Source organism: Antennarius striatus, chromosome 11 (genome assembly GCF_040054535.1).
Source record: "Antennarius striatus isolate MH-2024 chromosome 11, ASM4005453v1, whole genome shotgun sequence".
Lineage (NCBI taxonomy): Eukaryota > Metazoa > Chordata > Actinopteri > Lophiiformes > Antennariidae > Antennarius > Antennarius striatus.
In genome coordinates, this window is record NC_090786.1 from 16,702,501 (window position 1) to 16,725,801 (window position 23,301).

The 23,301-nt window shown below is 41.5% G+C and overlaps 1 protein-coding gene across 3 annotated transcripts in view; it reads right to left on the reverse strand.

Moving 5' to 3' along the window:
• macrod2 (mono-ADP ribosylhydrolase 2) overlaps positions 1 to 23,301 on the reverse strand; it is a 471,756-nt gene that overhangs the window by 88,504 nt on the left and 359,951 nt on the right. For all 3 annotated transcript variants that reach the window (XM_068327322.1, XM_068327321.1, XM_068327320.1), the window contains exon 8: positions 7,662 to 7,735. In XM_068327322.1, coding sequence (XP_068183423.1) covers positions 7,662 to 7,735 — 74 coding nt within the window. The remainder of the gene's footprint in view (positions 1 to 7,661; positions 7,736 to 23,301) is intronic.

Consider the following 23,301-nt stretch of genomic DNA (forward strand, 5'->3'; position numbering starts at 1 on the left):
GGTCATCCAGAGCACATCCGTGGCAGCCAAATAGAGTGTCAGACCACATTTTTCATCTGCAGATTAAACCTATATAGCCCTGAATTAAACCAAATTAGATCTGAAAATGAGAAATCAACCAAAGCCAGATGAGTAGAGGGGTGCTTGTGCTGGAGGAAATCTACCAATACTTCATGGAGAACTGGCTGTGTTGGTTAGTCACAACACCTGTAATGGCCACCCCAGCTCAGAGCTTTCAGGTGTGTCGCCTACATATACCAGCATTCTGTCTTTAATGTATTCATGGAGATTTGGGAAGTTGATGCTGACCTCCATTTTTTTTCATCCACTGTGATCTAAAGCATCACTGCATTGCTGAAGTCTCTCTAGATTAAATGATGAGCTCTCCGTAACCACGGTGAGGCTGTTTATTCTCAACAATGGAAGTCTAGGTGCTCTTAAGAGTGAATTTTGCACCGGCAGTGGAGCCCTTTGTGTGCTGGGGAGTACATCAGGGCTATGCTTTGCTGGCCTGGGAGATAAACTCACTGCTAATCAATCACATAGTGTTCCTTTTTTTTAAACATCCTCTGTCACCCACGCAGACGCACACACACGCGTGCACACATACACACACAATTATTATCCCATAGCATGTTCACAAAGTCCTCAGCAATTTGATGCAGCAGCGTCCTCAGTCCTCGGAACCTCTTGTGTGCACATTTCAATCAGTAGACAATTACAGTCCAGCTTCTGCCACCTGACAGATTCACATATGTCTCAAGTGGAACCAGTGGTGGATGAAGAGCCTATATGTGACAAGTAAAAGGGGTAATGCCACAGTGTAAAATGTTGGAAGTAAAATGAACAGTAAATAAAAACAGACTCAAAGCCTTGTTTTGATGGCCTGGCATTCCACACACATGCCAAGCATGATAAGCCTATCTGTTAAAATAGTGACTGCAATCATTTGAAACAACGGACAAAATATTCTCACTTTCACCAAACATCTGGGAATGTTGTCAAGAGCTCCAAAAAGCAGTTTAGACCACTCATCACTAAGCCTCAAGAGGCTCAGTCAGTCTCAAGCAATGTGAACATGATTGTGGGCCCGTTTCACAAAGGCAGGGTTATCAAACCCTGAGGTAAACCTTTGGTTCTGGGTTGACTTACCCTGAACTTGGAAAACCAAGGATTTCGGTTTCACAAACACTTTTCAGGGTTAGTTTTATGTTTGATATTATGTTTGATATTGTACAGTACATATTAAGTGGACGTTTGACTGTTCAGTTGTTTTATTGCCAACATAACACTCTTGTCACGCATATAACTGTGCTCTCATCTATATCAAGTTCTGTTACATAAGTAAATCTATTTAAAAGTTTAAATGTTATGTAAATAAAAAGTAAATCGTATACTTATATTATCTAAGAACTGAAATCAAGAGCTGGCATCTAGCTCCTTTGCATGGTTTCCTGGAAACAGTAATAGCCAAAACTCCTTTAGTTCTTACATCAATAGCTGTGGCACTGTACTTCTTATAACTGCTTTAAGGCATTCCAGGTTTTATTTCCTGTCTGTTTTAGTCACATGATACACACAAGAGTTATTAGTTGACAAAAAGAAAACTAAATTAATAAGAAATTGAAGAAAACAAAGCTGGTCTAATATTTTATGTTACTGATTAATTTCTTCCCATTGTTAAACATTCTGGTGCAATTCAGTGTGACATTTAGCATCCGCTGAAGTATTAAAACTCTTTCATCCTTTCTTAACCGAGCATGGCAGGACAGTAGCAGAAGGATCCCGACTGCAGATTATCACAGTGAAATAGTTGCTCAGTAAACACCAGTGGTTCATTCTGTGGAATTCATATGCAACTATGTTTTAATGTCCTCCTCATGTATTACCCGCTATCTGTTAAAGAACTTTATAGAATCCACTTTCTAAAAAAAATACAGAAAATAGAAATGGGTGGTGGGTGGGGGTCACAAGTGAACCATGTTAACTTTTAGAATGTTTTGTAATAATATAAAAACTAACTTTGTATTTGTAAGAAATAATTATGACCAAAGGAAATGCGTATTGTATGTTTTTATTGCCTGCTGTGGTGGTGATGGTGACTGAAATGTCTGTGTAGGTTCTCAGTTATCCAGGTCATGGTTATCCAAAGCTGTTTAAACCAATCCACTTGACTTTAAAAAGTTTATTTAAAATGTTTTGCCTCTCATCCAAGAGGCTTCGTCAGTTCTAACTCTGAAATGACTCTGGGGGATAGTGTCTGTCACTGCTCTGCCATCCTGGATAGCAGGAATCATCCTGAGGTGATGTAGGCACTAGAAACGGGCTTTCAGTAGGCCGATGGTCATCACCACCCAGACTCTTGTACTGCAGTGAACCCAGTTGAAGTTCTGTTGAGTGTCTGGATCAGAATAAAGGATCAGCAGCCTCGATGGGCATGGGTAGCCCTTGTCCCCTCGCAAAAAACCATCAAACTCTCCTGTAATGTATAGTGGTTTCATTAGGGTGGATTAAACAATGGAGACAAGTAGTGAATTGTGGAAATTTTTAGGTAACTGACCACATTACAGTCTCCTGCTCAGGTAAGACTCATCATACATCTGTGAGTCAGGAACAGACCTAGACCTCCACATCAGAAATGTAGTCTGCAGCATCACACATGATCTGGACAGATGCTAGTTTATCTGTGATGCAGTTTTAAACATGTTGAAACAGTGGTCAATCTACATGTACCTTGATGGGTTTGATGGGAATTTGGGTACCATCAATGCAGCCAATTACACTGGGAAATCCTAAAAAAAAATATAAATTACTTATCCAATTCTGAGGTTGCAGCACAATGTCATTAAGACGATATAATTTCAAATTCATTTAACATATTTCTACATCATTCACCTACAATCCCGTGGAGCTCTTCCATGATGATTCTGATAGGTCTATCTCCAGGGAAATAGAAAAACTGGGGTAAAAGTTTCAAGGCGAGGAGCATCTCCCACAGTGTATAGAAAACTACTGTTTGCAAATAAAAACTGAACCGAGCGCTACATGAAGCTGCTGCAGATGTGAGGATCAATTCGGTCATGGACGTGTGTGTGTGTGTGTGTGTGTGTGATTGATCGCAACGTGAACAGGTACCAATCACAAAGATAACTGTCTGGATATGACGGTACATCTGAACGCGATACAAAAATATTTTATTCCCTATGAATTAATGTTGAAACTCCATCTATGGGATCCTGGTCAAACGGACATGACATGTTTGCCTTAAAAATACCTCTAAAATATGGAGTTATTTATTAAATCTTACGTCGGTCAAACTCTCCATCTGACAGAACCCTTTCACCGCGTGTGTGTGTGTGTGTGTGTGTGTGTGTGTGTGTGTGTGTGTGTGTGTGTATGTGTGTGTGTGTGTGTGTGTGTGTGTGTGTGCCCTCGTGTGTGTGTGTCCGTGAGGGGGTTATGTTGTCGGGGCTGTGGTCTGCAACCCGTGTGTGTTAGATCATCAGCCAGCCCATTGTACTGAAATGCAGCCATAATAGCACAGTATCTTCTCAAAAGCAGAGCCCTTATCATGGCCCTGAAATGACTCGTCTCTGTGGATGCCCACAACAGAGGCTCCACAGGGCTGGGAGCACAGAGCTGGAGGTGAGGGAGCTGAGCAATCTTTCCTATTGTTCCATGTACTGTACGATAAACTGGGATTCAAACCCTTCATCCTGCTTGATCTGGCTTTGAAAGAGCTGCATGCAATCTGCGATATTAGCTACTCTAGCAACACCGAACTTTTGTATACCATTTGATGTCGTATTGTAACATGTGGCTGTCTTTGAGGAGCGACTGAAATGAATAAAGCACTAATGTGTGTGACCACCTGAACAATACTGCACAGTACATTGAGGCTTTTATTCACAACATCTTTATTGACTGTACACATTATGTAAGACATGCACTAAACAATTTTCAGCTCATAATTTTCTTATGAAGCCTGAAATTGAATCATGTCAGTTATCCATCGCACTGACAGTGAAATCCTGCAGTGATAAACTGCATTTCCAAATGCATCAGACACAAAGCAGGTTAATATTTAATGTGAAACAAAACACCAACAGGACATACATCATGCTGTATGCATTTACTATATACAGTCACGTGCGCGCACTCACACACACATACACACACACACACACACACACACACACACACACACACACACACACACACACACACACACACACTCTTAACTCTATCCATCCGCTGTGCAAATTGGAAATTTTTACGTTGCTGGTTGACACACATTTCACATGTATATGTTGATCTTCACTTTAATAAGAAGACTCCCAATGTAAGGGAAAGACCGCTGGGCTTCTGGGTAAAATTTAAATCCCTTTCCTCTCTCTGATCTTGTTAAAGCTTACTTACTAGTGGTCTATAGTTACAGTTGAGGATCCTCTGCTCATTGAGATTTGCTTGACCGTGTTCAGAGAAACCTCCACAGACATTTGCCCCTGTCTCCATGAATTGCAGTACTTTTCCACTTGATCTACCAACACTGGAGAAAACTATCAGTCAGTGCGTCACAAAACTGTTTCTTATGTACAGCAGGGAAGCCTGCATACGTTGAGCAGCAATCCTGATGTGTAACAACCCAACCACAAAAGTCAGCCTTGCACATTAGTTTGTTATTTACTGTCAGCAATAAGCTGTATAAAACGATATTTACGCCAGAGTGTTGATGGATTCTCCAAGTCCATCTTACAGCAATCATCAAGAAGAGAACAAGTGCTACAAACGTAGCACAACCACTAAAAAGTAATCTGGCAGCTTGGTATCATTTGGCTGGGTGTTTGCAACATCCATTAGAGAGGCTGAAGGGTGTTGTAGCACATCAAGCTGTGCGCTTTATAAAACACCTCAATCTGCAGCCACAGGTATACGCAGTGTTTCACAGTAAAGATGACCTCTAGAGGTTACCATTACTCACCAACAACAGCCTCTAAATGACATCAACAACAAATCTATCAGCATGAATGATATACAGAAAAATACTGAGGTGCTTATTTCCCATTTTAATGCATGTCACATATCATAATGCTGCTTTAACTACTGCATACTAGCCTGTATTAAAATTAGTCTTCGCTTTAATTTGGTCATTTCACAATATGGTCAATTTCACATGGAGTTTGATCTGTTTAATTAGTGCAGACACATTAAAGTCACATATTAAAGTTAATGACACTAGGTGAATTATTTATAAAAACAGCAACTACAAAAAAGTCGAGAAACTGTTAAAAAAATAAATAAAACAGCATGTTTTTATAGGATATGATGCGATACTTTGTTAATCCCAGTCAATATAAGGTCAAAAGGTACAAGATTTTTCCTTAGTATTTCAATTTTTATTAAATATATGCTTATTCTGATCATGGCGCTAGAATATAACGCAAAGCTGGAACAAGATCAAGGACAGATGAAAAGTTTGTAAAAAACCAAACAAACAAAAACATAAAAATGATTACAGGAAGGCTAAATAAAACGTTTTCCTGAAAAATTATCTGTTGAAAATTTTGAGATGGTGTAAGGAAGAGCAGTCATTTAGACTTCAAATAATTTACTATGGTAACTGGTTCTGTGAATCTAACCTAGTGGCAGGTTCTCCTCAAGAAACACTGAGTTTCTGTCCATCACTTTTCTCTCATAGAGGAAGGTGATGTTATGTCTTCATTGAATCCATCTGTATCACAATGATTAAGTTAGACAATGTTTACTTAACTCACAATCAATTACTGCCCAACATCAGCTCACCAAAAGCTCGGAAAAATACCACTGCATGTCCTTTTTGTGACCAGACACGTATTGTCATTTAGTGCATACAGTAAACGATGACTGTGTGTTGGAGCTGATCCATTACTTTGCTTGTTGCACAAAATTTGTATCGCTATCACTCATGTGTTGCTCAGTCATACCAAAATATGATTTGAATACTATGTAAGATTATATGTTAATATTCCGAGAGAGTAAGATCCCTGTGCAGCTGCAAAATATGTGTGAAATAGGCTTCAAATGGCCTGAAAGTGCTTTAACAGTTTTTCTGGGTTTATTACATTACAACTAAATTTGGTGAAGCAGCTAAAATAAAGCCACTGAATGCTGTTCAGACAAGAGCCAACAAAAAATGAACATCTAAGGCATTTTATACTCTTGAAGTGCAAACAACAAACCACATCCTTACTGGATCAGTGAAATTACAAACATGTCTCTGTGCCTCTGCTGCAAGACTCATCATCATTGTCTAGACCCTGTATTTGTTCCTGTCAGATTAACGCAGAGCAAAATTTATTATAGACTACAGACTGATAGAAAGTCAGATCCTGCAGTGGTATTGAAACTTAAGATTGTGATAACTTATTGACATGATTCCCTTCTCTGATCTGTGTGCACAGTCTGTCTACACAAACCCTTTTTCTGTGTCCACCAGATCAAAGTGGAGTTTTTGTTTGCCTGTTGCGCTCAAATCATGTTATCAATCATACATAAAACATGACAAATGTTCGACAAGACCAAACTCAAGTTTTCCATGTCACTCTTTGGGTTCGGAGTTAAAGACTGTTAAAGCTGAAATAGATCCCTTGTTTTGAAAGATTCTGCCAGCAAACATTACAATTGGTAAATCATTACGATGAGCTTTCGTCAAAAGGGTTAGTCATTAAGCATTTTGTTTGTTTGTGTGAAAATATTGATGCGTGGCTTCATGTATTGAACAAAAAAAAACCTTTGTAAATGGTTATATTCTGCTATAGTCAGAGTTTAATACATCACACAACTCTTCTCAACCAGGGTTGAGCAACATTTAAACAGCTTCAAAGTAATATTTCACAATCACTTCTCTTCTGATGTCCAGGCAATGCCAGAATTTATTGTGTTTTTTAACCACTGTCTAGATAATTAGACACCAACATTGGCCTATCTGTGGGAAAAACTTAGCCGCTTGCAGCTCTACCTTCAGTGGAAGTGGCTTCGAAATTAATAATGTCCATTACTATTTCACTGACCATCTTGACAGATGGATTTGGCCCCATGTGATTGCCATTTAAATCATTATTATTCTACTCTTTACTAAAAAGAAAGGTTGAAGATGATCATCTATTTGTCAAAAAACAATTTCCTTGTGCTGTCAAGACAAACATGTTATGTGTATTTTCTGCAGAATGCAGGTAAAATGACAGATTGGATTGTAAATGATATTTCCAGATGATTTGAGCCTTCGGTTGGTGGCAGGAATGATTACAATATATCTGATACAAAAAACAATTTCAAACGATTTCATTTGATGTTTTTTTTCTGAAGAGTCAAATAGCTCTTTCAAGCATATATCAATTAAAAAGTCAACAGACCATTTAGAGCCTGATTAGTCTCAGACTGGCTTTTAATTTGATACGCATGCAGATCACAAACTAAATGGGTGATCAAGCGGAGAATGTGGATAAGATGTCTGATACAGAGATGCATAAGAATTAGTGTTCTGTGTTACTGCAGCAATCCAATCATCTCCACTCACACCAAATCAACAAAACCATGAAATAGACAGTGTCTGCACAAAATGGATACTTGGCTTCAGATTGACAGGTAATTCATTGAATATGCATTATTCAGGCATGTCCTACCTTATCAGGATTCTGCTCAATCCAGCTTTTCACTGTCTTAAGAGCGATTTCAGCTGCGGGCTCATTGGGAAAGCCTTGGAGAGAAGAAAAAAAAATTGTTTCAAGATCAGTTGCACCCAGCGTGTAGATGCAAGAGGGATACAAACAGACAGGGAAACAGATAGACATACTGATATCTCCACACGTAAACGTCTCCTAAATCAACGGAAAGTAGCACAAGCTGCTTGTATCTGGTAGAAAAGACCAGCTGGCTAATGAACTGCTGTAGATGTGTGTTACCAGATGCACAGTGATGGGAAAACACATATACAAGCAGAAGTACAAGGGCTACGCAGTACAGTTACAAATTACAAATGACAAAGTGTACACATCTGTAAACACACTTTCACATATTGCCACTTATAAATATTTTGTCTTTATGGTGAAAACTTTGTTTACACCAGGTTAATCGCTGTTTAGTCACAGCATTTGATCATGATGTTTAAACCACGTTATTATTTGTTGTTTATTATTATTTGAAATCTTTAAACAGTTCAACTAAAGGCATGCTGATCACAACATCATTTGTACACAGTTCAAAGAACTTCCCAAGATCATACAATTAGAGTGAACTATTGACTATAAAAGTCCTTGGGCCACCTTTGCTACTGCTTAATAGCACACAAGTCATTACTAATAGTGTTGATAAACATAAATAAATAAATTGAGTTTTATTTGTCATCATTTTAAAACAATCATGTTTTTGGCTGGCTTTTTAAGATTTTCACAAACTTGACAAAAGTACTGTACCCGAATTCATGTGCACCAAAACTCATGATGGTATGCAAGCACATTTTTTACACTGTATGCAGAGTGATCCAGATAGGAATTTAAAACTTTTTTAACAAAGGCCAAGACTTTCATTTTAACCCACATCACCTGACACAAGAGCCATGCAACCTGTTCGTTTTTGTATGGGTCACAATTTCAAATATTTTCTTTTCTTCTGTCATTGCCACAACTGTAGCATTCTATGACCTATGAAATAGGCTTACAAGTATTTCTTTGACCCCCATCCTTTAAGTCGGATGTAGAAAAAAAAAAGTCTCAAGCCTTACATCTTCTGAATCCTCTCATCTTTCTTAGGACTTCCTGTTGTCATATCCTCTAAATAACCATTTGTAATTTCTCAGAATCAACTGCCCTGAGGCGAGGATATACACTGTGTTTTTTTTTCCTTACCACCTTCACCAGGTGTTGATGTCCCTGTTTTTCTTTCCCCCTTTCTCAGCATGACATGAGTGTCTGTGGTACACTGAGAGGCAGGAGGCTGAAGTGTTTCTGAGCCGTGGCTGAGCTCCTGTTCGAGCCCTTGGTGACGTGAGATGTGAGCTGCATATCAGCCAGCAGTGACAGCCAGACTGCTCCTATGGCTCTGTTAGGCACTGTCTGCAGACAGTGCATGGCCCTTTCACAACTCCTGCCCTTCAAAATCTGCCCTGAGAGGTAAGTGCTCAGAACCTAATACAGCATGCCAAATCAGTTTGCAGGTCACCCGAGTGTCTCCCAAACACACTTAACCTTTTCAGTGATATCACTTTGTCTGGTGATGTTTCATTTTAGAAATTTGTTTTCCACACTTTTGCAGGTGTACGAACACCAGCTCACATTTTCAGGTGCAGAAGACTAGGAAGAATGGATCCCCAGAGGTCAGACAACCTGTTAAAGGGGAGAACATACAATCACCTGGCATTGTGCTCTTATTTTGGGGACATTCCAGGTAACTCTAACTTTGCCTAAGTAGCTCATCTATGTTTTAACCATGGGGGGAGGAAGGGATGAGGAAATACACTTGGAGTAATGAGACGTTTGTTCCTCTGAAACATCCCAAGTCTTGTTCATATGTACCTTAGTATTTATATTGTATGTCTTCCTGCTTTTGAGCATCTTCATTTGTACAAATCAAATTAGAGACTTGGGGAGTGTGTCTCCTCGAAAAGGTATGGAGATGTCCATTTAAATAGATGCCAAACTCATGTCTTAATCATCATAATAGGACATTATGGTTATACTGGTCATCAGCAGTGGGTGGAGAGCATTGAGCACATTTAATCTATGCAGTCTGAAGTTTCTACAAATGCTCTATTGATTCGGGAGCTATGCCTATTAATCACAAGAGCTTCAAAGGACAGACGGAGAGGTAAAAAGAGACGAGCTGGAGAATCAGCTAGAAAGATAACAGGAAAACAGAATGATATAAAGAAATAGTGAAAAAGCATGACAGAAGGAGTTGAATGGAAGATGGGGAAAAAAGAACCTTTGGGTGGAAGCTCCCCCGAAGAAGTCTGCTTGGCATCGTCATTGACTACGCAAGGTCAACAGCAGCAATTCTAGTGCATCGACAGCTCCCTCTTGTCATTTGTCTCCTTCAGACTATCCACTACCTTAACCTCTTCTCACCTCTTCTCTCGTTGACTCTCCATCCCTGCCAGTGAGGCCAAGTATGCTTATATGACAGAAATTACATACAGTAACATTACCTCAATCATTGCTTCCATCACCTCTGTTGGTCATAGTGACCTCTGGTAGGACAGTACACCAAATCCACTTACAGGTGATCAAAAAGGATGCTTGGAATGGGACTGACTGAGTCTTTGACCATACATTCTCAAGTGCTCACAATATGAAAAAGCTCAATATTTTACAATTCCACTCAACATCACCTTCTCATTCTATGAAACGTGGAGGCTTTGGAGAAACTAATCTGTCAAGCGGTGGAGAGCTGGTGTTGAGAGCTGTGATGGTGGGCCCTCCAGGGTCCCTACGCTGCTTGGCTCGGCTTGTCTCTCCCCTATACTGGGAATATGGCTGGCTCAGGGAGATTTGTCTTAGTGAGGTGCACTGATGGGATATGTGCAGCACAGCGTCGCTGATGAGGACTCAGGTGGTGCAGTGTTATTTCTGCTGAAGGCTCCTCTACTTTATCACCTGGCAGAGCACAGCATCCAGGGGTAGGGGGGTGGGGGGGGGAAAGCTCTGGCTTGCGCAATGTAAAGACAGAGCTACGGCAGCATAACAGGCTTACAAAATATATGCATATAAATAACATTGACAGCAATAGTAATTATTGGTTCAGTGACCAAAGAAAATGTGAACTTTTGACCAGCAGGAATCAAATTAAACAACTCCTAAATCTGATCTGAGAAGAATGCAGTTGAAATGTTTTCATTTCATCCAAAACTACATTTATAAAGCATGATCAGTCACTATGAAATGTATAATTTGCTTTAATTTCTGTTTAAGAGAAAAGTTCATTCCCATCCATGAATTCACATCAGTGTGCTATGCCAAAGGGAAGATTCATCTTAAAACAGTTTTCACATATTTTATTCCTATGATCTTCTAATCGCTGATGCAACCAAGAGACAGTCTCTGGCACCTCTCTTAGGCATATGTAAATCACCTTTATGAACACTTGTACAAGGCCCCAGGTGATTTTTAAGGAATATGGTTCCATGTATTTTGTAGAAGACTAGAAACTAGAACAAATAATGTCAAATGTGAAGAAAAGCATTGTCTCAGATTTCTCACAGAGAACTGAATCTTGACTCTGAAAGGTGGAATGAAAACAATATGCTGGAACATAGTGAAAATAGCATAAAATTGAGCATGGCGCTGAGGAGAATTTGCTTTGAAGAACAGGGAAGTCATTGTGCTCTCTTTTGTTAGCATGACAGCTCTTTCATATCCTAAATCTACAGAGTTAACTTTTACAACAAATTTGTGTAGCTAAGGTGTTTTCCTCTGGTGAAAAGCAGTGAGAACTACCTGCTTCACCTGATAAAGTGAGTAGAGGTGAATTTGTGTCTGCTATGATACATTTCCATTCTTTGTTTGCAAATATATGTGTAGAGATACTGCAGACCACACCAGTTTTATTTTCCTGAGTGCGCTTATAATGCAAACAGGATTCCACAACCTGTGTTATTTTAGGAATATATCTTTTGTCGTGTTGTTTTCACATTTTTGTGAGGACACACATATTTTTTGTAGTGTTTGTGGATGAGATTTGCAAAATATGCTGGTCAAATTCACAAAAAAATATATGTTCAGCTTCTATTCCCATAAGGCAAGAATCATATTGTTGATTTCACTCTGTTTTCACTCAGTCATAGTTGGTAAAATTCACATTTCAATGACCGTCATTCACTCTGATGAGCTCTCTACCTTGAAGCAGTGTATAACATGAGGCTGAGTTATGCGCCATTCACAAATTCACGTTGTGAAATGAAAGTAAACCTGCTACAAAAAACCAGAAATATTTGTTTTTGAAAAGCCAGTCAAATTTAGTCTCGCACAGTTTTTTGTTCTAACAATTGGTGCAGTTGAAAATATTTTCATTAGGAAATGATTTGAAGGTAGCACTATTCCACTTAAAGACTAAAGCATGGCAATTTTTTTCCCAAAAGGGATGTCATTTAAGCAAAATAATGTACAAATTAGATTAGCCGATTGTCGTCTATGGCACAGGGACAATCATTAAGTGCAGTACTGCCGAGGACTGCTCTCGCTGAGGGCGGCTGCCATGTGTATTCATCTGGAAAAGGAGGTGTCACCCCATCAGAGCCCAGAGGAGAGGTGAGGTGACCTGGGGTGGAGGACAGAATAGTGCCTCAGGACTATGGATGCCAAAGAGTGGGCTTCAAATGGCCAGGAGCGCGCCTCTGCACCAACACTGGGACAAGGCAAGGCTGTGACCATGACCGACTTTGCTGGCCAAAGTGAGAGGCAGAAACAAAGAGGTAGGGTGGGGGTGGGGGGGCTCTGTGAGGAAAACAGCCAGAACACGGAGGAAAGTGAGCACAACAGACAATGACCTTCCTTGGAAACATTCCATATAGGTGAAGCCATGCTTTGTCCTACATGCTAAAATTAACACCTGACATTTTGCTTGCACTTAAACATTCTGAAGAGTATGCGATATGCAAAAGTTTCACGATCAAACAGGGCTCACAAAAGTCTGACTCAAATGTACTGGCAGTTTTATACATTCGACTTATGCATAAAAATATTACAGCAGGGCTAGTTTACACTACAATGCACAATGTGTAACTCTGATGGATGACAAAGCTATGTTCCCTTTAATTGCACACTCTGCTGCCCGCGATACAGCAAACTGAACATTTGTACCATAAAATTCCCCACCGAGCTGTGCTGTGCTTCTTGTAGTAAAACCTGGAATTTCGGGAAGGGGGAACTCATCCAGGCGATCTTGGGTAAGCTAGCAGCAAGTCATCACTGCTGAGAGATAAGGTGCCATGAGTGTCTCAAACCTTCCTAATCCTAGACTTTGATGAAGAGAGCCATAGCATGATGCTGGCTGGAGGAAAAAAAAAAGTCTTAGCTTGAAACCTTTGATCTGGACAGTTCAGTTGAATGTCAGCATGGACATACCAGCAGAGCTTGGGTGGATTACATTCACATATCTCCCAAAGCCACCAGTCAGAGATAAAACTCCTCCGTCGACAATCCTCAGATCAGTCACAGAGACAGATGGGCCAGAGGTGAATGGTGAACAGTAAAAAAAAGAAGGATATTTTACCTCTGAGTATTTTATATGGTATTGTGTAATAGCACCTGTCAGGTTAGTTGTAGACTTATTGTGTATGCCCTTGCATTTGCATTGTGCTAGTGAGCCCCACGTTATGTGCCAAGATTGATTTCACCAAGTGTCACCTAAACTGTACGACCCATTACAAAGCTGTTGAAAAATGCTCTTTCAGCTAAGAAGTCATCTCCACAAGGCTAAATTGTCCACAATACATCTTGGAATTGGAATTTTATGAATGTGGCTTTGCTTGAGCAAGTATCCCTGCCTGTGTGGGAGCATTGGAACAAGGATGTGAGGACAACAAGAGACTAGAGAATGCATCACATGGAAGATGGGAGCAAAAGGGCTACAAAATGGATAGAAAAAGAGAAAATGACCTCTCTAAGTTGAGGTAGTTGGACTCTTGGCACTGATCTTGTGAGACATTGAAAGGTGCCTCCTCTTTGGAAAGAATAATCCATTTAAACCCGGGTCACATAGCTTTGATTGATGTGGAAACAGGAACAGTACTTAATAACCTCTATCATGCTGGGTGACCTCACGGCCCATGGTGGGCACCAGTTTGTTTATGGGTGGTACCTCCGACACACTATTCGTGCAGAAATTCTGTTGTGGCTAATGGGCTGGACTGAGGGATTAGACTGTCAGTGCAGTGTGAGCTCTCATTTTTCTTTCCAAGCGTCTGAGGTACCATCCGTGCATCCCTGCTAAATCCAACCTCCCTGTTCTGCTATCATCTGTCAATGGCGACTGGGTCTCCTGGAATATGGAGGTGTGAAAGAGACTGTCAATTAGCATTAGCTTTCCTAACAAATTGTTTCTTCTTTCCACAAAGGCCTTGGATAACTTGTTCCTGATTCCTCTCTGTCACAAGGTCGACAGCATAGGATCTATTTTTCGACTACAAATCAACTGTACAAATAGGTCGTGCACAAGTTTAATACCAGTGTACCTGAACCTGACCGTGTGCAAATATATAAAACTGTGGTCATGTCTATGCGTATTCTACAGACACAGTGAGAAAAACCAGCAGACAGAAAGAGACCAGGATGGTGTGCTTTTCACACTAAACCACTTTTGTTTACATTGCTGAAATGGGAGTTGACCTTAAAGGTTATCTAAAATGTACAGAAAATGTCAAAACCCCTGACAAGAGAGCAGGGCCTCTTTCAGAACATGGCAGTTCTCATGGGGGCATAGCCAGGAGTCTTACAGAATAAAATCTTTGCACTGTACTAGAACTGTAGAAAGCCCCTCCTCTATTTGCCCTCTGCAGTGTGCAGATCTTCAGTTTAATCACTTGTATTGTTCTATGGGGATACAGTTATGGTAAGCACCAAGCTGATTATTTATTGAATATGACGTTTAATACCAACCTTGTGTGAAATATTTGATTCTGTAGAGTCTATCCCCGGCCCCTATGATGGGCTCCGACTAGTACTGGAGTCAGTGGAAGCACAGTAAGAAGCAGTGAGCACTGTTCTCATCGACAATGTACATTACAGTCACCCTCTCCCTGGCTTAAAACTGAAAAAATGGCACGTAGCCATGTTGAAATTTTCAATTTTGCTTTATCCATCATTAGCGGTAGTTTACAGTGAGTGAATGGAAGTTGTCATCAACAACATCGGAAACTTAAAATAACTGGTTCATGTAATTACTTTGGGTACACAATACTCCAAAGCAATACAGTGATGAGAAATGATGAGATGTTGTTCAGCAAACTGGAAATTGCTGAAGTGATGGGTAGAAATGTTCAATATCGCAAGATTTCTACTTTTTATATATGTCTTGATTAATTACATTTCGCGAAGGGGATGTATTGTAATTGTCAATGTTTGCGTGTCCGTCCGTCTATCTGTCCTTCCGTCTGTCCATCCATTAGTCCACCAAATATCTACACAACCGTTGCAGATAGAAAGATGAAACAAAAAGCACATTACTTGGGCGGCAAAGGGGATGAAAATGAGATGATGACGTTGCGAAAACTATGTCAAGGTCAAATTTCACCTTTCGTACACTCAGAAACCGGATAAGATAGAAAGACGAGGGAGAAGGCCATTGTGAGTAAGACCATAGATCAAAGCTATTGCTTTGATCTATGAAAGTAGGTCAGGGTAAATTTTTGAATTCAGGGATGTCGGAGAATGTTGCAGTCTCTGACTGCCTTGCTTCTAGTTCACACGTGTGTCTGTTTAGAACACACACCGGCCTTTGCTCCGAAGTACATAAATGCTGTATGACATGATCTTAACCACTTGTTAAGACTTGTTAACCCCCTTCATGCCATTCATATGCACAAAGGTGTGCCAACTAAGCATTTACATATAGAACTGTTTTATGTCTCCTTTTTAATATTTTTTAATATAAATAGGCCAGTTTTTTTTAAACAGCAGCACCTTTAGCTATTCACTTGTTTTAATCAATGGTTTCTAATCTATAATTGCAATGACAAATTATTTTTGCAAAGTAACTGGTTAAGAAAGACAGAAAACTAATTTTAGTGGACATATTTTGTTGCTGTGTACTTTATTTATTGTTTCAAAAGAACAGCAGAAGTTGGTTGGATTCTACAATCAGTGATTTACTGCAAGTATGTGGATATTATGTGAGTATGATAATATACATAATGAGACCTGACAGTTGACTATGAGTTTGCTTAGGGTTAGCAGTGACCATAGAACCACATAGTAACCATGTAACATCATTAACTAAGTTGACTTTACTACAGTGGTAGGCACGGTGGCGCAGTGGGTAGCACTGTCGCCGCACAGCAAGGCGGTTTCGGGTTTGCGTCCCACTCTGTGAAGAGTTTACGTGTTCTCCCTGTGTCTGCGTGGGTTTCAACGCCTATATGAGATAGTAGTCCAGGCTCAAGAGAACTGTTAAAAGTGATTTTCTATGGTTTACCCTCAAGCTGGGCCCCAAGATCCTCCATGGCTTTATTGTTCCTCACATGAGTAGAACCAAGACAGAGGGATGTGCTGTCATATTCAGCTAAGAGAATTATCAAGACAGCATCGTGGTCATTTTCCTTGATTTGGTGCAGGGTTGAAATTGTTGTCAATTGTTATCAAAGTCCACTGTGGTACTGAAGTTAATCCACAGGAGGAAAACAAGCTGGGAAAAGGCAAGGGGTAAACAGGAAAATGCAAGGGACAAGGTGATGGGCAGGTGGGAAAAACTGAAAGCTGGAGTATCAGTATGGGTATTAATATGGAGTACCGTATTGGCCCGAATATAAGATGACCCCCTCTTTTTCAAGACTCAAGTTTGAAAAAGACTTTTTGAACACCAAATTAAATTTTTAATACAGAAAATAATTACAGTACATCTCTGTACATTACACTCTGTGACACCATATTTCACAGACGCTTTGCAATTGTTTGAAGACTGCCTCATTTATCACCATCATCTTGTAGTTTGCATCATAACTCAGCTGTCGGTTAACCTGGCCTGTTTTGACCACTTTTCTCCGGATTGTCGCTACGTTTCTCAATTTTCTGTTTATTTCTTCTCTTATTTTCTTCTGTTTTCTTTCTTACCGCTATTTTTTATTTTTCTTCTTCTTCTACTGCTATTTTTATTTTTCTACTTCATGACAGGGGTTCGCTTTTGCCTGGGGATTCACAAATTTCCCCACTGTGGGACAATAAAGGTCTATTATTATTATTAAGTTCAGCATTCGCTTTAAATATACCTGACACCATCTAGCGTTGTGAATATATTGTCTAGACCCCGAATGTAAGACGACCCCCACTTTTTCAGTCTTATTTCAATGCAAAAAAATCCCTCCTATATTCGGGCCAATATGGTACCTGTATGGAGTATCACTAACACATATCCAAAATATGTAATTGGACTGTATATAGGTAGTCCTCAAGATACAAACATCTGACTTACAAGCACTTGCAGATAAGAACAACTGCTCGCCGGCATATCCAACTACTTTAGTTCTACTTTCTGTTGCAACCCACGCTGAGCAGCGTAACATTAACAATCCATAGATTAAAATTTCATGTGTCATGTCAAAATGACTTCTGAATAGGGAATGAACACATAATCAATTTATGTGCATGAGGACGTTTGCAAGCATTGAGACTGCCAACAATTCTGCTCAGATTGAAAGTTAATGCCAGCAATGTAGACTATATGTTTCCTGTGAGGAAACTCCATCACAACTTGTCAGTCAGTCATTAGGGCTCTTGCGAGGAGAGGGTGTCCCTTCCCTGTGTGTTGAGCCAACCAGATGAGCCAGTGTTTTACAGCACTGGCGATCTTTTGCCAGCCGCTCTGCATCCTCCACAGCCTGCAATGACATCGAGCCTTTGGGTGTGGCGCTTGCCTCGAGGTCGTTCCCAGCCTGCGGCCTTAGGGTCAAACTGGAGAATGGGTCTTGTTGGGTGATCAGGGGGAAGGCGGAGGACGTGACCAAACCAACAGGTGTGACGTTGCGCAGCATGTTGCAACATGCTCTGGGCTGGCACGTGCGGGCTCTAAGTACAGGCAAACCTTTGTTTCCGACCACAATTTCTTCCGGAAGGCTGTTCAAATACCGATTTGTTCGAATTCCAAATAAATTTTTCCCATTACAAATAATGTAAATGGTCTTAATCCATTCAAAGACGCTAGAAAACTACCCTTTTTCAACATATGTTATTTCATAATGTCATTTATACATCAGATTGTATAGTAATGAAACATATCAAAGAAATGTAAAAGAAAGAAGCAAACACAAGAAAGAAAGAAAGAAAGAAAGAAAGAAAGAAAGAAAAAACAACATCGACATAATCAGGTTAGCCTAAGGTACGAGTTGCCATCGTCTTTTGGACAGAAGTTTACGGTACCGTAACTCCTACCATAGGCAATGGAACGCAAAGTAAGTAAAAAAATATTGAATACACTAAACTAAAATAAAAAGCACATTACCCTCACGTTTTCTCTCAGCTTTTCTCGCCTTTACTTGCGCTTGGCGGCGAGAAATTAAAAAAAAAAATCACAACAACAACAACAATAATAATAGTAGATTAGATTTATTTAGCGCTTTTCTGGACAGTCAAAGACGCTTTACATTGGATCCATTATTCATTCACTCCTCATTCATTTATTCATTCACTCCTCATTTTTTAATAGTTGCGATGGTGTCGCGGATGGATGCCTCGGCACAGAGCTCTCTCTTGTTTTACTATATTTTGTGTTTTTTGTCGACCTTCAGGTCTGTTTCTGAGTGCTATCCCATCACCTACTACTCAGAAGAACTGCTGGCCATCAGACAGTTCTTACCGGGTCATTTTATTCCGCAGTTTGCGTCAGATCCAAGCAGTTTTGCAGAGATCTTGATCGGCGGAGCTGTGGCCCTTTATGGGCGACGGCCACACAGACGTTGGGGTAAGAGCTGACGTGCTGGTGAGACTCCGCCAGCAGGGATTCAGGACCCCGCTGCCATCAATACATCTGGCAAATCTCCGCTCATTGCCCAACAAACTGGATGAGCTGCACCTCCCCTGTGGGAAAAATATGGACTTTGCACGTTCCGCTGCCCTGTGTTTCACTAAAACTTGGCTCAGTGAATCGATCCCCGACAGCGCTCTGAATCTGCCGGACTTCCAACTTCACAGAGCGGACCACGTCAAGGAGTGAGTGGGGAAACCCAAGGGCGGTGGAATATGCTTCTACATTAACAAAGGTTGGTGTAAAGTATCACAGTGCTCAGCAAATTCTGTGGACCAAACATTGAGACATTTTTCATCAACTGCAAGTCCTTTTATTCTCTGCGGGAGTTCTCCTCCTTCGTGTTCATCGGTGCTTATATTCCACTGCAAGCTAATGTGGATGTCGCACTCCAAACATTAGCGGAACAAATCACGGACATTGAAAAAAAAACACCTGGACTCATTTTTAATCATCCTTGGAGACTTCAACAGAGAAATTAAACAACGAGCTCCCTAAATACAGACAGTATGTCACCTGTCTGACGAGGGACAACAACACGTTGGATCACTGCTACACTGTAACTAAGGACGCTTATCGCTCGGTCCCCCGCGCAGCTTTGGGAAACTCTGATCACTGCCTCATCCATCTCGTCCCTCTCATTTTGAACCTGCTACGGACAACCTGGATGATTACACGGACACTGTGACAGCCTACATTAGCTTCTGTGAGGACCTGTGCATGCCAACCAAGACCTTCCGCACATACAGCAACAACAAGCCATGGTTCAATACCAAGCTGAGACAACTGCGCTTGGCTAAGGAGGAGGCCTACAGATCTGGAGACAGGGCTCTGACATCCGTGGTCAGAGCGACAGAGTCAGAGTCCTTTGAACGCCTCGTGTTGACCCACCTGAAGAACATCACAGGACCCTTGCTGGACCCCTTGCAGTTTACCTATCGGGCAAACAGGTCAGTGGATGATGCAGTCAACATGGGACTGCATTTCATCCTGGATCATCTCGACCACCCCGGGACATATGCACGGATCCTGTTCATAGACTTCAGCTCGGCTTTCAACACCATCATCCCTGACCATCATCTCTGAGCTGCTCTCCTCCAAACTTCACCAACTCACAGTCCCCTCTGTCATATGTCAGTGGATCACCAGCTTCCCGACAGACAGGGCACAGCAGGTGAGGCTGGGGGCGATCACCTCAGACACTTGGACAGTCAGCACCGGCGCCCATCAGTTGCGTCTTCTCTCCACTGCTCTTCTCCCTCTACACCAACGACTGCACATCTTCGCACCCAACCGTCAAACTCCTGAATTTTGCAGAAGACACGACTGTGATTGGACTCATGCAGGATGGTGATGAGTCTGCATACCGACAGGAGGTGAGACAGCTGGTGGACTGGTGTAGTCGTAACAACCTGGAGCTGAAAACACTCAAGACTGTGGAGATGACAGTGGACTTCAGGAGGTTCCCCTCCCCTCTGCTCCCCCTCACCATCGCAGACAGCCCTGTGGACTCTGTGGAGAGCTTCAAGTTCCTGGGGACTACTGTTTCCCGGGACCTGAAGTGGACTCTCCACATCAGCTGCATCCTCAAGAAGGCCCAGCAGAGGATGTACTTTATCAGACAGCTGAGGAAGCACGGCCTGCCACGGGAGCTGTTGGTCCTGTTCTACACGGCAGTCATTGAATCAGTTCTGTGTTCCTCCATCACAGTCTGGTTCGGTGCTGCCACCCAAAGGGACAGGACAAGACTGCAAAGGACAATCAGGTCTGCTGAGAAGATCACTGGGACCTCCCTGCCCTCCCTCCTAAAGTTGTACTCCTCAAAAGTTAGGAGTCGGGCAGGGAAGATAATCTCAGACCCATCACACCCTGGACACCGACTATTTAAAAATCTACCCTCTGGGAGGCACTACAGAGCCCTCCTCTCAAAAACCACCAGATTAAAGAACAGTTTCTTCCCCCAAGCCATAAGACACTTGAACTGCAAATCTTAAATTATTTGTCTTCCAGTCCTTGCAACCTACACATACACTCAGTACTTGTACATTGTGTCCCCCCCCACCTACTGCTTTTTTCGTCTTGTGTTTTGTATTTAGTATAGTTATTTATAGTATTTAGCATAGTTAAATTTAATGTATGAATGTACAATTTGAGACACAACCTGCCGAAAACAAATTCCTTGTGTGTTTTTTAACAAACAATGGCAATTAAAACTGATTCTGATTCATACTTGGTGATGGTACACTACGTATGTAGCCACAGCTGCCTTGGGGCAGACTGACGGAGGCATGGCTGCCAATCTGTGTCTACGGCCCCTCTGACCACCAGCGGAACAATCACATATTCACACACCAGCAAGTGCCCCACTGGACGCAAGGAGGGTAAAGTGTTTTGCCCAAGGACACAACGACAAATGACTCGGCGGGAGTGGGAATCACACCGCCAATCTTAAGTCATTGGACAACCTGTGATACCACTGAGCCACGGTTGCCCCAAAAAGGTGTTCATTTCGCGTTCGAGATCCAAATTTTGTTCGACATCTAAGACAAAAAAATTCTGAATTTTTGGGTAGAATTCCGATTTGTTTGATGTCTAAAGCGTTTGAAAACCAAGGTTTGCTTGTACTTCGTTGGATACCTGCTGGGACCACCTGATGTTTTTGATGGTTGAGAGCCCTGCTATCAAAGCCATCTATACTGGCAGCCAGGGTTGTTTAAGGGCCAAGTTTCTGAGCCGTAGAGCAGGATGGAGAGTACGGCAGAGTTGTAAATTCGGAGCTTCGTCTTGTGTGAGATGATCTGATGCCGCCAGAGTGGCTTCCAGAGAGACTGCAGAGCTGATGCTGCCAGAGCTCTTCTGTAGAGAATCTCTGGTTTAAGGTTCCCATTGTTCGTCACTATGGACCCCAGATACATAAAGCTCTTGACAGGCTCCACAGTGTCATCACCGAGCTGCTGGGGAGGTGGATACGGTCCGTCATCAACATGCATGAATTTGGTTTTAGTCCAGCTCACTTGAAGGGCAAGCTTCTCTACCTTTTCTCTGTATATGCCCAGGGCATCTCTTAGCTGGCTGTAGGATGTGCTGAGCAGGATGGTATCGTCAGCATACTCCAGATCAGTCCGGTGGTTGCTGAGGGACACCCCTGGGATTCGCTCACAGACTCTGGACATCATATGGTCAATTTGCAGTTAAAAAGGTCAGGAGCGGCCACGCAGCCTTGGCAAACACTACTGGAGATTGAAAACCACTCAGAGTCTCTGCTGTTGATACAGACACAGTTCTGCGTTGCTGTAGAGCAGCTTGAGCAGGGCAACAATCTTAGGTGGTGCTCCAGAAGCATTAACTGACGCTAAGGCTGATTACTATAATCTGAACATTTTGCTATTTTGTTAACTATTGGTTGAGTCAACTGAGGAACTTAATGGAAATAAATCAGAGTAATCATGTATAAAGTGATGTGTTGGACTTTTGATTACAAGGAAGCGCATTAGTGTCATTCACGCAAGTGTTGTGGAATATCTCAGTGGCTTAAAGCTTGACTAAGCTTCTAAAGCTAATTCAGCAGAGGTAGACATGTAAAACTTACATTACAGTAAAACTACGGTATACCAGTATTTTATGTCCTGTAATTCGTTAATTCATTCATCTTCTATACTACTTCATCTGCCGAGGCGGGTCATGGGGAACCTATCCTAGATGGCTTAGGGCGTGAGGCAGGGGAAACTCCAGGCATGACGCCAGTGTGCCGCAGAGCCACACAGAGACGCAGACAAACACACAGGCACACACTCATACCTATGGTCAATTTGGGACCAGCCAATTAACCTGAAGCGCGTGTTAAATCTTAATGAATTGTACTGTTGTATTTAGAATAGTAATCACTTTTAATCTATCCATCCATTTTTTATACCCACTTTTGCCCGCTGTCGCAGGTCGCGGGGCGCTTGAGCCTATCCCAGCAGACTGGGGGCGTGTGTCGTAATGACATTTAAATGACCTCAAATGCAGATTATAGACTGGAATTCAATAAATAACAACTTACAAAATAAAATTCAGTTTACAAAAAACCTCTCTGAACCAACTGTGTTCGTAGGTTCTGTGTGTGTGTGTGTGTGTGTGTGTGTGTGTGTGTGTGTGTGTGTGTGTGTGTGTGTGTGTGTTTGTATGGCCTGCTGGCAATTTAAAATTAAGGTTACCGTAGTTCTGATTGCTTCTACAAAGCTACAGTGCTGCGGATCTTCTGTTAGAAAGAAAAAAAAGGAAAAAAACAAACAGCCAGATAAGTAACCTTGATATGCTCGGCACCCACCGCGTTTATTAGAGCTCTCGTGATAAGTGAATGGATGGCTGTATGCACTGTATGCAGTATGTCAGGACAGAGATGACAATACTTACTTATTCTCAGCAGAGTTCATTTATTATAACACGTGAACTCCTATAGTTTCCCTGTATTTGCAATCTTTTGGCATCATCATATAAATATAAGTCTGGTTATACCAACTACTTCGACATGTTTTCAATGTGACTTTAAGTTTAATGAGCTCACTTGCTCTTTGGCAACGATGCCTTGCTGCATAACAGGCCTGATCCCAAGAG